Here is a 12,353-nt window from a genome sequence, read left to right as displayed (position 1 = left end):
GGCTCTAGGCGGCTCTTGGTCACGTGACAGCCACGTCACCAGTGAGCTCTAGCCCCCAATTTCCACTCCCACAAGCAGTGCGGCAGGAGTCAGTAGGCTCCGAACCTCCCCCAATACTTGGGGCCCTGTTAGTCTTTTTCACTATAACAATACCAGAAACCAGAAAGAAGTTACGGTTTCTCTATAATGTTTGAGTTTGACTTTTCTGAATCACTGTGCATTCACACTTTCTTCTTGGGGGAAATGTCTCATCTATTCGTTGGTGTTCAAACTCCTGCATCCCTTTCTTTAACATCCATGCCTCTCTATTTTCAGTCTCTGCAGCAGAAATGGAGGGAGGGGTCAGAAAAGGAAACACAGATAGAGAAATTTGTATTAACACTTTTAATCCAATTACGTTTTATTTCATCTTTCCTAGCTGATGGACTATTATTTTGTAACCATAAATCAAAATAAAGCTATTTCCACTTGGGTATATAAACAAATTCCAATGTTTAAAAATACATGTTTAAAAAAAAGTAATTGATTTTCCAGTTACTAGCAAGACCTCACTGATTTGACAAAGTTAATTTGTCCAACGTTGAAAAAAATCTTAAAATTTTCTTCTAAATAGCAGCTTTAAATAACATTTTACAGTTTTGAAACATATCCTCACAAACAAACCAGCATACTTTCAATATGATTGATGAAACATAAATAGATCTGTAGTGAGGTCAATGTTCAACTTTTGATCATTTTAAATGAGCGAGGCATTTATTTGCCCCTTTCTTTAGCCAGAGTGAACTCACAGGTGTCAGATGATTGAGATCTTGTACAAGGTTCAATCATGACTTTCAGACTCACCCAAAAGGTGGCTTTTATGCAGTCACCAACTTAGGTTTTAGACTTTACAAATTAGCAACGTCACAGATTGCCTGGTTTTCATTCAAAGGAATTTAAATTCCGTTCTGGAGTTCCATGAGGCAGCCTATAAACCACCCTGAACTCGAATAATTAGAGAACTCTCTGGTATCCCATTGATGAGAGTTACAGTTAGTAGGTGGAGATTTCATATCCCCATTAAGACTAGTGAGGTCTCAGTTCTGCCATTCATGTACTATGTTACCATATGAATAATGAGTCCTCAGCATTTTCTATTGACAATGGGAATGAGGGACTTTGGATGACTGTAGATTATAAAGACACTGGTGACAACAGTTTCTTTTCCCTCTCATAGCTAGAAGAACAAAGTACAGGATCCCAAGTAGTCAGTCCCCAGGAGAAAAAGACTTTTTTCATAACTTCATTGTATCTCCCTTACAAACCCCTCAGAACTCAGGGACAAAATATGCAGGAGTAAGTCCTCAGGCACCACCTGTTCACTGCTGGGAGTCATACTCTAAATATAGACCCCCAGGCTGCCTCTTTCTTAGAATGTTGAAATTTGACACGGCAGCCAGAAGCCTTCCCTGTGAAGGGCCTCTGTGTGGAGGAGGCCCTTGCAGGAGATGAGCCAGGGAGTCTATAATGCCTTGTTGGCAAATATCAGAAATTGAGAGCATATCATTGCTCTGTGGTATTCCTAAGCATGAGACTCATAGACTCACATACCAATATCATATCCCATCTTCTCTATCATCTCTTCTACTTCCTTTGCTTTGCCCACCGTGCTCTTATGCTGTCTTTTTATGATTATTTAGTGTTCTCAGGTAACTGAATTCCGTCTCTGAAAGCTTATGAACAGAATACTCAGATTCAGCTGTGCTTTCAGCTTTTGGCTGCTGTTAACTTACACGAGACACTCTTGTTCTTTGGAATATATGCATTAGGAATAGTCAAAGCCTGGTAAAGGCAGGTGATTCTCCAATATGAATTCATTCTCACAACATTTTGTCAAGTTTCAAGGACAAAAGCTTCATGTCTACTTCTCCTCCTTGCTACAAAATCTCTCCCCTCTTTGGTATAACATCCAGTCATTTCAGTGTATAACACAGAAGGAGCAGACCACCATCCTCTCAGCTCACCAGGATTTTCTAGTTTTAATCCTCTCTCTGCCTAAAATTTCTTAAACCCCAGGAGCATGAACCTTCTCAGCTATTTTATGTCCTTGTCACTTTAATTCATAGTTCTTACCAACAGACACAGGAGCTATGACTCAAAAGCCACTTTGTTCTCCATTATAGGCACTCACAGATACTTTTAAAAGGACATATTAGACATCTGATACACCATCTTAAAAGTGAAAAAAGAAAATGCTTAAGCAAGTCCCCATACAAATTTGTATAATGTTTTCAGAGCCTGTAAAAACAAAGTGAAGCCAGTCAAGTTACTTCCCGAGGAAACCTTTTGCTGGCCACACATAACACATGACTTATAAAGTACCCCCAAAATAAAAATGGACCAGCTGTTGGTTAACACTATGCATTATGGAGGGAGACAAAAGAAGAGGTTGGCATTGAAAAAGTTAGAGTACTTTCGATGTCGTGTTACCTGATGTGGTATTGCATCTTAGTTAAGGTTGTCTTACTGCAAGCAGCTTATCCCAGTCTGATTAACATAAAGAACAAATGCTAAAGAGTAAGGTCAACTTTTAGGAGTCTAGGTAGGAGAGCCTGAAAGATGATTGTTTCACACCCATTTTCAAGTTTTCTTTCTTTCTAGCAAGAGAGCTTCTGTTTCATGTGTTTCAGGCAAAGTACCCATGTTTTTGCTAGGGAAATGCAGAGTATACCTTTCTTTAGTATGAAAAGTAAATTGTTTGAAATGCTGATTTATTTTGAATTTTTTAATTTTAATTTTTATTTATGTGCATGTGTAGGTTCCTATTTTTGGTATGGTACCACATGTAGTGGAGGGAAGAAGAAGGAGGAGGAGGAGGAAGAGGAAGAGGAAGAGGAGGAAGAAGAAAAGGAGGAGGAGGAGGAGGAAGAGGAGGAGGAGGAGGAGGAGGAGGAGTCAGATCCCTGGAACTGAAGGTATAAGAAATTGTGAGCCACTCCCATATGGGTGCTAGAAACTGGACTTGGGTCCTCTACAAGAGCAACACATGTTCTTAAACACTTAGTCATATTTCCAGCCCTAATATACAGTTTCCTTTAATTATTTTGCATAAAATCCTTTGTTTAACTGTCACTGAGATGTTGGGAACCTGCCTACCACCACATGCCTCAGTTGTAATTTCTATATCACCCAATCATTAGAAAAATACAGTATAAAATGGTAATGCCTAACGTTGTCCTTTGAACCAAGGCCACCCTGGCTTCCCTGACAGGATTCCACCGGGATGTGTGGGATATATACACAGTTCAGGGTGTTGTCTTGCGTGTTGCGCTATCTACCCCAGATTTTTGTCTGTAAACTGAAAGCTGATGCTCTGTCAATGATAGACTCTCATTCAAAGACACACATATAAATCAAGATATGAAGTTCTAACTCACCAGTCTTTATATCCTCTCCCTGTTAAATAGGCTACAGTGAGCATTATGTTTCGACAGAAGTAACAACTGAATGATTTACCTCGAGAAATACAAGTGTCAGGGAGTAGAAGGGGTTTCTGCCTGTCTTACCTGTTCATTCTCTTCGTACAGACCAGCTTCTGCTTGAAGTGACAACTTCAGAAGATTGCTTGATAAATCTAGAATCAGAACAAAGACATTAGTTTATCTTAAGAAGTGACTTTTAGCTGAGGAAGTCTGAAGTATTCTCATACATTACAGGGATGAATTTGCTAAGGATGAAGTGTTCTCTTCACCTTAGCCAGAATTTCCTCTTCCAGTCAGTGCTTGGGTCAGAACTATCAACAGTTTCCTCTGATGCCCTTTTTTTGCACACAAATAAGTCTCTTTGTTGCACCTGTCCTATAAATACAGAGGCAGATAGTTGATTTGGTTTACTTTACTAAGTTCAAAATAGTGTCTCAATTCTGCTTTTTAGAAGCTACACTGACATAAAATGTCCTGAAAATTAGCTTGTTCCTAAGCTCTCTGGACTATTGATGTCCTCCCATGTTTTCTGTGGATTTTTGAAAGTTCTACTCAGATAGCAACCTAGTATCTAAACTACTAGGAAATGTCTCACCGAGAAGCTCATGTTTTGGAAAGCTGCATCACACCTTGCATTACATTATTTGTTTTTGTACTATGTATTAAGTTAACCTTGTGTGGCAGTCGGTGTCTGAAACCAAACCTGGCTGACTTTGACAATGAGAGAATGCAATTACTTTATTCCCTTTTCTATTTCTGAAAGTTAAAATTGCAAGTGAATTATTGTGTTCATCCAGCTAATCAGTGTGATGCTTTCCCACTAATTACTGGATGCCAAGTTCAGTCAAGTTTGCCTTGGTCTTTGTGCTCCTGTAGTACTATTTCATTTGCAGGTGCTGTTCTCTATTTGTACCCCACTATGTTTCATAATGTTCTTTGCATATCACTTGTGTATCAGCGTGTGTACCTTTTTTTTTTAAACATACACACTTGATTTCCCTTGAATCTTTTCTGTTACTGGCTTTGGAGAGCCCAAGCCTCCTCCTGGTTAACTTGTGCCCTTTAGTGCCTGTTGCTTAGTCAGTGGATTTACATATTCTCAGGCTGGCGGATTAGTTCATTCACCGGTGTGCTATGTTCATTCAGTTGTGTTATGTGATAGGCACTAGAAGACGTTACCGTTCCGGTGAGGAAAGTGGGTAACACTTTCCAACAAGTGAGAAACGTGGGACTTCTAGAGACCATTACCCAACGTGGATCTCCAACCTCGACCCTTATTTTCCCCTCGATGGAAATATCATTATTGTATTTCCCCCCTAAAGAAAGAGAATGCAGGCTGGGAGCAGGGGAAACCAAGGCGAAAATTTTAAAAAAAGTATTATGAAAGAAAAAGATACACTTTCCTTCCAGGTTTACTTTTCTGGTGACTTACTCATTTCGGGTCTAGAACTATATTTCAGAGAAAGTGGTAGATACTCGTAGCTGGGAGGATGGGAGGTGGAGGGAGAAGCTGCTATCCCAGGAGTCTAGGGAAGAAAGAGTCAATTAAAAAAAGTACAAGTGACCCATAGCCCCAGGGGAGGATGCTGTCCTGTTTTGGTAATTGGAGGAAGGGAAGCACGACTAGAGGAAGATGGGATTAGCCGCAAAGAAGAAAGTAACAAGGCCTAGTATGGGGGAGGGAAAAGAGGGGGGCGGGTCCTCTTCTGCCGCACTGCTGGTGGGAGGGGAAAGTGGGGATCCGAGTTGGTGGATTACGTCGCTCTCACGTGATCAAGAGCTGACGTGTGCAGAAGTCCTTCTTGTCCTGGTCGTTGTTCCCGTCTGAGTACCAGCTCCCTATTACCCTGAGGGCGGGCGGGCCTGCAGCCGAGGAAAGGAGGCGGAAAAGAAATTGTCCCGGATCCCTGCAGGTCAGTTCCTGGGATATTCCATAAAGTGGGGGTGGTGGAGGGTAGAGGGCGGAGGCCGTCGCAGGTCCGGAGCCTCCGCCGTCGTCTCTCCCACTTGCTGCCCTCTTTCCAAGATAAACGTCCCGCCCGCAGCCCATTTTGATGCTGCAAAACAGTGAGTAGAGGGGTGTTTGGGCAGGCGTCCAGAAATCCGGAGACGGGAATCTGCTGTGCTCTGAGGCCCGCAATCCGGAAAGGGAGCTGTAGCCTGGGTGTTGGCCCCTGGTCCACCAGGACTGTGCCGGAGGGGGAAAACTGGACATCGGGTCTTGCGTGGTGGGGTACTATGTGATGTGTCAGCCGAACCCTGAGCAGGCTATCGGGCGGGAAACCTTTAACAACCAGGCCTCCGAATTAGGAAAGAGTTTCGTTCTCTGGGGACTGGTCCGTCCACCAAGCACTCAGTAGCGGCTGTTTCCCGTCTTTCTGCCTGTGACCGTGTCTTCCTTACCATGGCTCTGTGTCTAGTGGATCCAAGCCTCTCTCGGGTGGCCAGTCTTTCCGTAGGTTGCGGTACAACGCCAGGCAAGAGAAGAGGAAGGAAATTAACCAGATCGTTGAAGGTCGAGTTGAGGGTAAGACCATCTGGGGACCCTAGGAGCGGCGGGGGTAGAAAAGAGGGGAAAACTAGAAACGGTAATCTAGGTTTAGATTTGAGTCTAAATGTGTTTCTCACACTCCCTGAACTGTGGAGAAATGGCGTTCTCTCTCTCTCTCTCTCTCTCTCTCTCTCTCTCTCTCTCTCTCTCTCTCTCTCTCTCTCTCTCTCTCTCTCTCTTCCTCCCTCCCTCTCTCCCTCCCTCCCCCTCCCTTCCTCTCTCTCTCTCTCTCTGTCTCCCTCCCTCTCTCTCTCTCTCTCTCTCTCTCTCTCTCTCTCTGTGTATGAGTGTGCTCCTGGGGGTGGGGGCGGAGGGGCAGGATGACAGAAGGAAAACCTATCAGATAGTTTGTTCATAATCCTTCTCTCTCAACAGTACTTAGTGTCCATGTTTTCCATCTGTCATCCTGCAGGTCTGCTGTAGCAGGTGGCACTGCTTGAACCAAGGGAGGAACTTTCCTCCGGATCAGTAGAGGTCGGTGTGGGCGTGGGGGCAGCCTGGAATGGGGGAGGGGTTAGGAATCAGCTTGAGTTTGGCCAGGCTCACTCAATCCTACTTTGTTTCCTTGCGTCCACCAATTTCAGACTAGGGAGGGGGCACAGCCTGTGCGTGTTTTGGATGGCACAGTGAGGTTTAACCAAAATCGGACGACCTAGATGGTAAATTAGGAAAGCATCAAATATACACTGGATGCTTCAAGCCCTCGGTCTTTTCACTGCTTCTGGTATTTCTGCAGATCAGAAAGATTGTTGGGCGTGGCATAACTCACAGGAAAGGAAGAAGGGGCAAGTTGCTGTTTTAAGGAGGTCAGTGCAAGGGTGCTTATCCCATGGGGTACCACGGGAGCTTGTGACTTGTGGATGTCATTGCCTTTATGCTTAGGGGCAAGAGCGAACTGGGGGTGGGGTGGGGGTGGGGAAGAGGCATGTAGAAGGAGAGTGAAATGAGAGTGATAGAGGTTTTTGTCAACAACCTATATTCCCTATCCAGCATCCGATTACTACTTTTCTGCTCCACTGAGCAATTGTCTGCATGGAGCAGCACAAAGAGAAGAGAAAGCCAAACCCTCTTTTCTTCCATTTCTAGGTTTACCTCTGAAACCAATTACTGTGGCCTTGAAGTGACTTGAAGAAGATCACTCTTCACAGGACTGCACTCAGGCCCGAAGCCCTCTTCCCTTATCTTGAGTGACTACTCTGTTTCTTGGTCCCTGCCGTTGCCAGGGACGATTGCATGGGCTACGCCAGGAAAGTAGGCTGGGTGACTGCAGGCCTGGTGATTGGGGCTGGAGCCTGCTATTGCATTTACAGATTGACCCGAGGAAGAAAGCAGAACAAGGAGAAAATGGCTGAGGGTGGCTCTGGTGATGTGGCTGATGCTGGGGACTGTTCTGGGGCCAGATATAATGACTGGTCTGATGATGATGACAGTAACGAGAGCAAGAGTATAGTTTGGTACCCACCTTGGGCTCGGATTGGCACTGAAGCAGGGACCAGAGCTAGAGCCAGGGCAAGAGCCAGGGCTACCAGGGCTCGAAGAGCTGTCCAGAAAAGGGCTTCTCCTAATTCAGACGATACTGTTTTGTCTCCTCAAGAGTTACAAAAAGTACTTTGTTTGGTTGAGATGTCTGAAAAGCCTTATATTCTTGAAGCAGCTTTAATTGCTCTGGGTAATAATGCTGCTTATGCATTCAATAGAGATATTATTCGAGATTTGGGTGGTCTCCCAATTGTTGCAAAGATTCTCAATACTCGAGATCCCATTGTTAAGGAAAAGGCTTTAATTGTCCTAAATAACTTGAGCGTGAATGCCGAAAATCAGCGCAGGCTTAAGATATACATGAATCAAGTGTGTGATGACACCATCACCTCCCGATTGAATTCCTCTGTGCAGCTGGCTGGACTCAGATTACTTACAAATATGACTGTTACTAATGAGTATCAGTACCTCCTTGCTAATTCCATTTCAGACTTTTTTCGTTTATTTTCAGCAGGGAATGAAGAAACCAAACTTCAGGTTCTAAAACTCCTTTTGAATCTGGCTGAAAATCCGGCCATGACTAGAGAACTGCTTAGGGCTCAGGTGCCGACTTCACTGGGCTCCCTCTTTAATAAGAAGGAGTACAAAGAGGTTATTCTTAAACTTCTGATCATTTTTGAGAATATCAATGACAATTTCAAATGGGAAGAAAACGAGCCTGCTCAGAATCACTTTAGTGAGGGTTCCCTTTTTTTCTTTTTAAAAGAATTTCAAGTGTGTGCTGATAAAGTTCTGGGAATCGAAAGCCACCATGATTTCCAGGTGAGAGTCAAGGTTGGAAAGTTTGTGGCCAAACTGACTGAACGGATGTTCCCAAAGAGTCAGGAATAACTTGGTGGCTTTATAGTGTAGCAGCAACACACCTTGTAAACTATTCTTTTTCTCCACTTTGTTTATATGGCAAAGGAACCCTTTCAGCTGCCAAGTTTGAATGATGAATATCATACTGTATCATCGATGCTGATATTTAACCAAGTTTGTCTTCAGGTTTAAGTTTAATGAATGTATATCACTGCTTGTCCTGAAACATGTTGCATTTTATCTTGCTGCCCACATTGAAGCATTTTTACTGTTCCCTCCCCATAAGTGACAGTGAACCAGTTCATCCTAAGTAGGCTCCTTTCTGTCGTTTGCATTGATTTTATTTGTGCATCTTCAATAAAGTTTTATGTTAATGCTGGAAGGAAACAACGAAAGAAGAAAGAAACTATCCTGTCTTTTGGTTTATAATCTAGTTGTAGAGACAAGAAACATACAAGTAGAAAAAACACCCCTCAAACCCCACAAAACTCAAGATTATTTAGCGCATACATTCTGTCAGCTGTGTGCCTTCAGAACAAAGAGGAGGCAAAGGCTTTGGTGGCTGGCCACATGAGTCGGGTTAAAGCTTCAGGAAGGATAGAGCCATTGAAAGGGAGCCCTGAATGGGATACAGAAGTTATTTGCATTCCATGAGACTAGAATCAAGGGGAAATGATGTAAGAAAGGCATTAATTTAGGGAACTTTACGGTAGTCAAAACAGCAGCCTTAGAGTGTGGGGGATAGCATTAAATAAATCTAGAAAACTGTATGAAACGCATTGCAGAAGGCTTCTTGAATGTATTTTTAGCTAGAAAAGAACTGGGGTCAATATAAATGTCCTCCCACACCATGTATCATCAAGGAGAATGTAGCAAAATGGATCCTTTCCAACTCTGGTGGTGGGCATTTGACAATACATATCGTTAAGCCTTAAAATATGTAAACCTTTTCTCCTAAGAGGATAACTGAATAATTGGCCAAAGAGTGTTATGTGCAAGGCTGTTCTTGTCAGCACTGTCTTAAGGTAGTAACGTGGGGAACAACTTCAGTGTCTGACACACTGAATTGACTAAATAAAGAATGTCATGCTGTGTGAGAAATGTGCTGATGGAACTCAGTATTGCCAGAAAAAAGATATTCATCACACATTGTTATGTGAGCAAGGTAAGTTAGGTAGCAGTATTCAGAACATGATTACATATGGGGGAGTTAAATAATGTTTAAAAAGACACTAAAATCTATGGAATTATATATACCCAGTAAGTACTAAGAGTTATATTTGGATGAAAGATAATGAGTGATACTTACTTTTTGTACTTATTAATCATCTATACTTATCAAAGTTAATGTTGATTCTTTTAGGAAAGGTTTGGAAAAAGGAAAGAACTTGAGGGCAGCAGTGATTCATTTGAATGTGTAATGAGTGGAAAACATTTAGGCCCAAAATGAGGTGGTTTGAAGTTTCCTCTTCAGAATGACAGAGGATGGTGCTGATAAGGCTGATTGTGAGGTTTAAATGAGAGAATTTCTGCAAAGTATCTACATTATTCGTGCATATAGCAGCAGTTACTTAAGAAATGTGAGTACCCTTAAGAACCCAGAATGTAGTTTTGATGGGTTTTGGTTGACTTTTGTTTTGCTGGGGCATTCTGCTATGTTTCAGTGTCATTGAATAAATAATAATAAGAAGAATAAAAGCTAACATTTATTAAGTGCTTACTGTGTAGAGTTCCGTTATTCCTGCAAGGAAACTGTGGAAATACTTTCTCAGGTGTTCCAGGACTAAAACTGTTACCTCAGTCATGATCTCTCCAGCCTTCGTGGTATTTTTCTTTTTGGTGTGAAGATGCTATCCTACTTTGCATGTGAAACCAGGAAATGTTACAGTCCTCTGTCTAGTTCTGATCTAGGTTTGGCTCCAGGATTTCAAATATGAACTCTGATGTCTGGAGTAGGACCAAGGACTGCTTGTCTTCAAGTTGAATGGTAACCCTACTAAGTCATTCATGCATAGTAACTCATTTGATAGCACTATGAAGAACAAGATGATCAGAAATGGCGTGAGATATTTTTTGCCCCTACTAAATAAGATAAAAAGAATTGCTATGGTGGAGACAGATCTATCTAAATAAATGGAATTTGAGGTGTTTGTGTGATAGTCACATGCCTCATTGTCATTTGAATGGATTAATACTTTCTGCCAAAATGTCTAGGCTGCAAATATGAACTTGGGAGACCTGACAGGGGTTAGACGAAGACTGAGGACGAGGGCCCAGAGGCAGTCCAGAGAGGACTGCCTAAAAGAACTAGGTAAGCAACTAGCAGCTGGGGAGGGATGTACAAAATTTATAAATTTTCTTATAAAAAATAACTGCTCCTTCAAGATGCTTGAGAAATATAAAGGCTTCGAGTACAAAGTTGTCCCTTAACTCCAATATATAGAATGAACACACGGGCACTCCGATCAAGCCATGTCGAGCTGCAAAGGACATTAAATGAAGTAACAAGAAGCCCCAATGTGGTAGGCATCATCTTCTCCTTTTCTTCATGTTACTCCTTTTCCTTCCCCTCTTTCCCTCTCTCCCTCTCTTCTTCACTTCATCTCTCCTTCCCTTACACTTCTGTCTCTGTTTCGTCTTTGGAGATAATCAGTGGTACTCTGTCTGTACACCTTCTCTCTTCAGGAGCAGTGCCTTTAATTCTGATGACACAATGCCACTCATGGGGGGTGTTTTATGTAGAAGAATAATTGTCATGATATAGCTATAAAGTAATTTGATGTTTTGCTTGTTTTTGGAACTCTTCTTGAACAGAACAAATGCAGAAGAGATATTCTTGGCTTGTTCTTGCCCCGTGTGCTCTGCATGTACTTTTTACGTTCCCCTGCCTGCTGCAATTTAGGTTGAATAACATACTCTATGGGCAAGCACTGAGCGAGACAGGTGTGGGGCAAGGCTAGGCCACTTCCTGGTGTCCCAGAATTTCCCTAGAAGGTTTGGCAGCTCCCAGTCATTTCAGGAAGAGCAGGATCCTTCCTGGCTGTGACTGGTCTGCAGAGCTCATGGGTCAGGTCAGGGAGAAATTAAATTCTTCTCTTTTAGGGATGATATTAAGACACCCAGAGGATATTCTGCCATTTTGATTTTCTCACCGAACACTTTTAGTATCTGATGCACTCAAAGATAATTTTGTAACAATGGAGCTCAGTTGGTTATAAATCGTCCCTACCACCCACAAAGCATAACATTGCAAGGCTCAGGAAACAGGCTTTCTTTCCTTAATTCATATTTCATCTGCCTTGTTTCAAAAGAGATTCCACTGTGTGACAGACAATTGATGTAAGTAACATATGCTTCATGTTCATGGCTCTCTGGTTTTGCCTGGTTCTGTTGAGAACCCGTGTTTGAAGATAGCAATCACATAAGACTGTTTTTCTATGCTGGCTCTTTGCATCACTTTTACACCACATCCCAGGGTGAAGCTTGTCTCAGGTCTGTCAGTTTTAAGCTGTGGCTCTTTCTTCCTTGTCATTAATCCAGTGCAATCTCAGCTCCATTGCTAGGTCCTCTGTGTGCTGAGGCTGAGGGCAAGGTGGGGACAGGAAAGGGGTACTTACAACTGACAGTGCTTCACAGGCTTCACCTCCACTGGGGCCTTGTCAGGCCTGCTTTGAGAGCCTGGGCAATGTGTGTACTTGAAGATGGGTGTGGGAGGAGTGGGAGGGAAGGCAAGGGATATAAGTCCTAGTGGAGGGGTAGCTTTGTCTGCAGAGGCTCCTGCAAATCTAATTGGATCCCCTGTTGAGAGTGGGCTGACCATTAACATCCTGAAATGTGAAAGAGGAGGTATAATAAAGTCAGCTTTGTTTGAGCTTGCAGCCTCCTCATTTACTGAGCCTTGCTGAGCCTGCAGAGGCCACAACATGTTATCAAACAAGGTGGGACTTCCTTTGGAAAAGAAAATCCAGAATGATAATTTATTACTGTGAGAAATAGAATTA

General features: G+C 42.7%; 1 protein-coding gene across 2 annotated transcripts; it reads left to right on the top strand.

The window, feature by feature from the left end:
* The first annotated feature begins 5,196 nt into the window (after window positions 1-5,196).
* Armcx3 (armadillo repeat containing X-linked 3) lies at window positions 5,197-10,069 on the top strand. 2 transcript variants are annotated; one of them, XM_028780367.1, is made up of 5 exons: window positions 5,197-5,374; window positions 5,910-5,988; window positions 6,425-6,486; window positions 6,749-6,818; window positions 7,099-10,069. In XM_028780367.1, the coding sequence occupies exon 5, from the start codon at window positions 7,246-7,248 to the stop codon at window positions 8,380-8,382; it is 1,137 nt and encodes a 378-aa protein (XP_028636200.1). In that variant the 5' UTR covers window positions 5,197-5,374; window positions 5,910-5,988; window positions 6,425-6,486; window positions 6,749-6,818; window positions 7,099-7,245; the 3' UTR covers window positions 8,383-10,069. The 2 variants fall into 2 exon arrangements, with proteins under 2 accessions (XP_028636200.1, XP_028636147.1); XM_028780314.1 differs by having other exon boundaries at window positions 5,882-5,988.
* The last annotated feature ends 2,284 nt before the right edge of the window (window positions 10,070-12,353 follow it).

This window comes from Grammomys surdaster, unplaced genomic scaffold (genome assembly GCF_004785775.1).
Source record: "Grammomys surdaster isolate TR1022 unplaced genomic scaffold, NIH_TR_1.0 61, whole genome shotgun sequence".
NCBI lineage: Eukaryota > Metazoa > Chordata > Mammalia > Rodentia > Muridae > Grammomys > Grammomys surdaster.
Note: the sequence above shows the minus strand (reverse complement) of the source record. Positions and strands in the feature narration are given on the sequence as shown.

Coding starts and splice junctions, on each gene's coding strand:
- Armcx3 (XM_028780367.1), top strand. CDS start 7,246: ATGGGCTACGCCAGGAAAGTAGGCTGGGTGACTGCAGGCCTGGTGATT.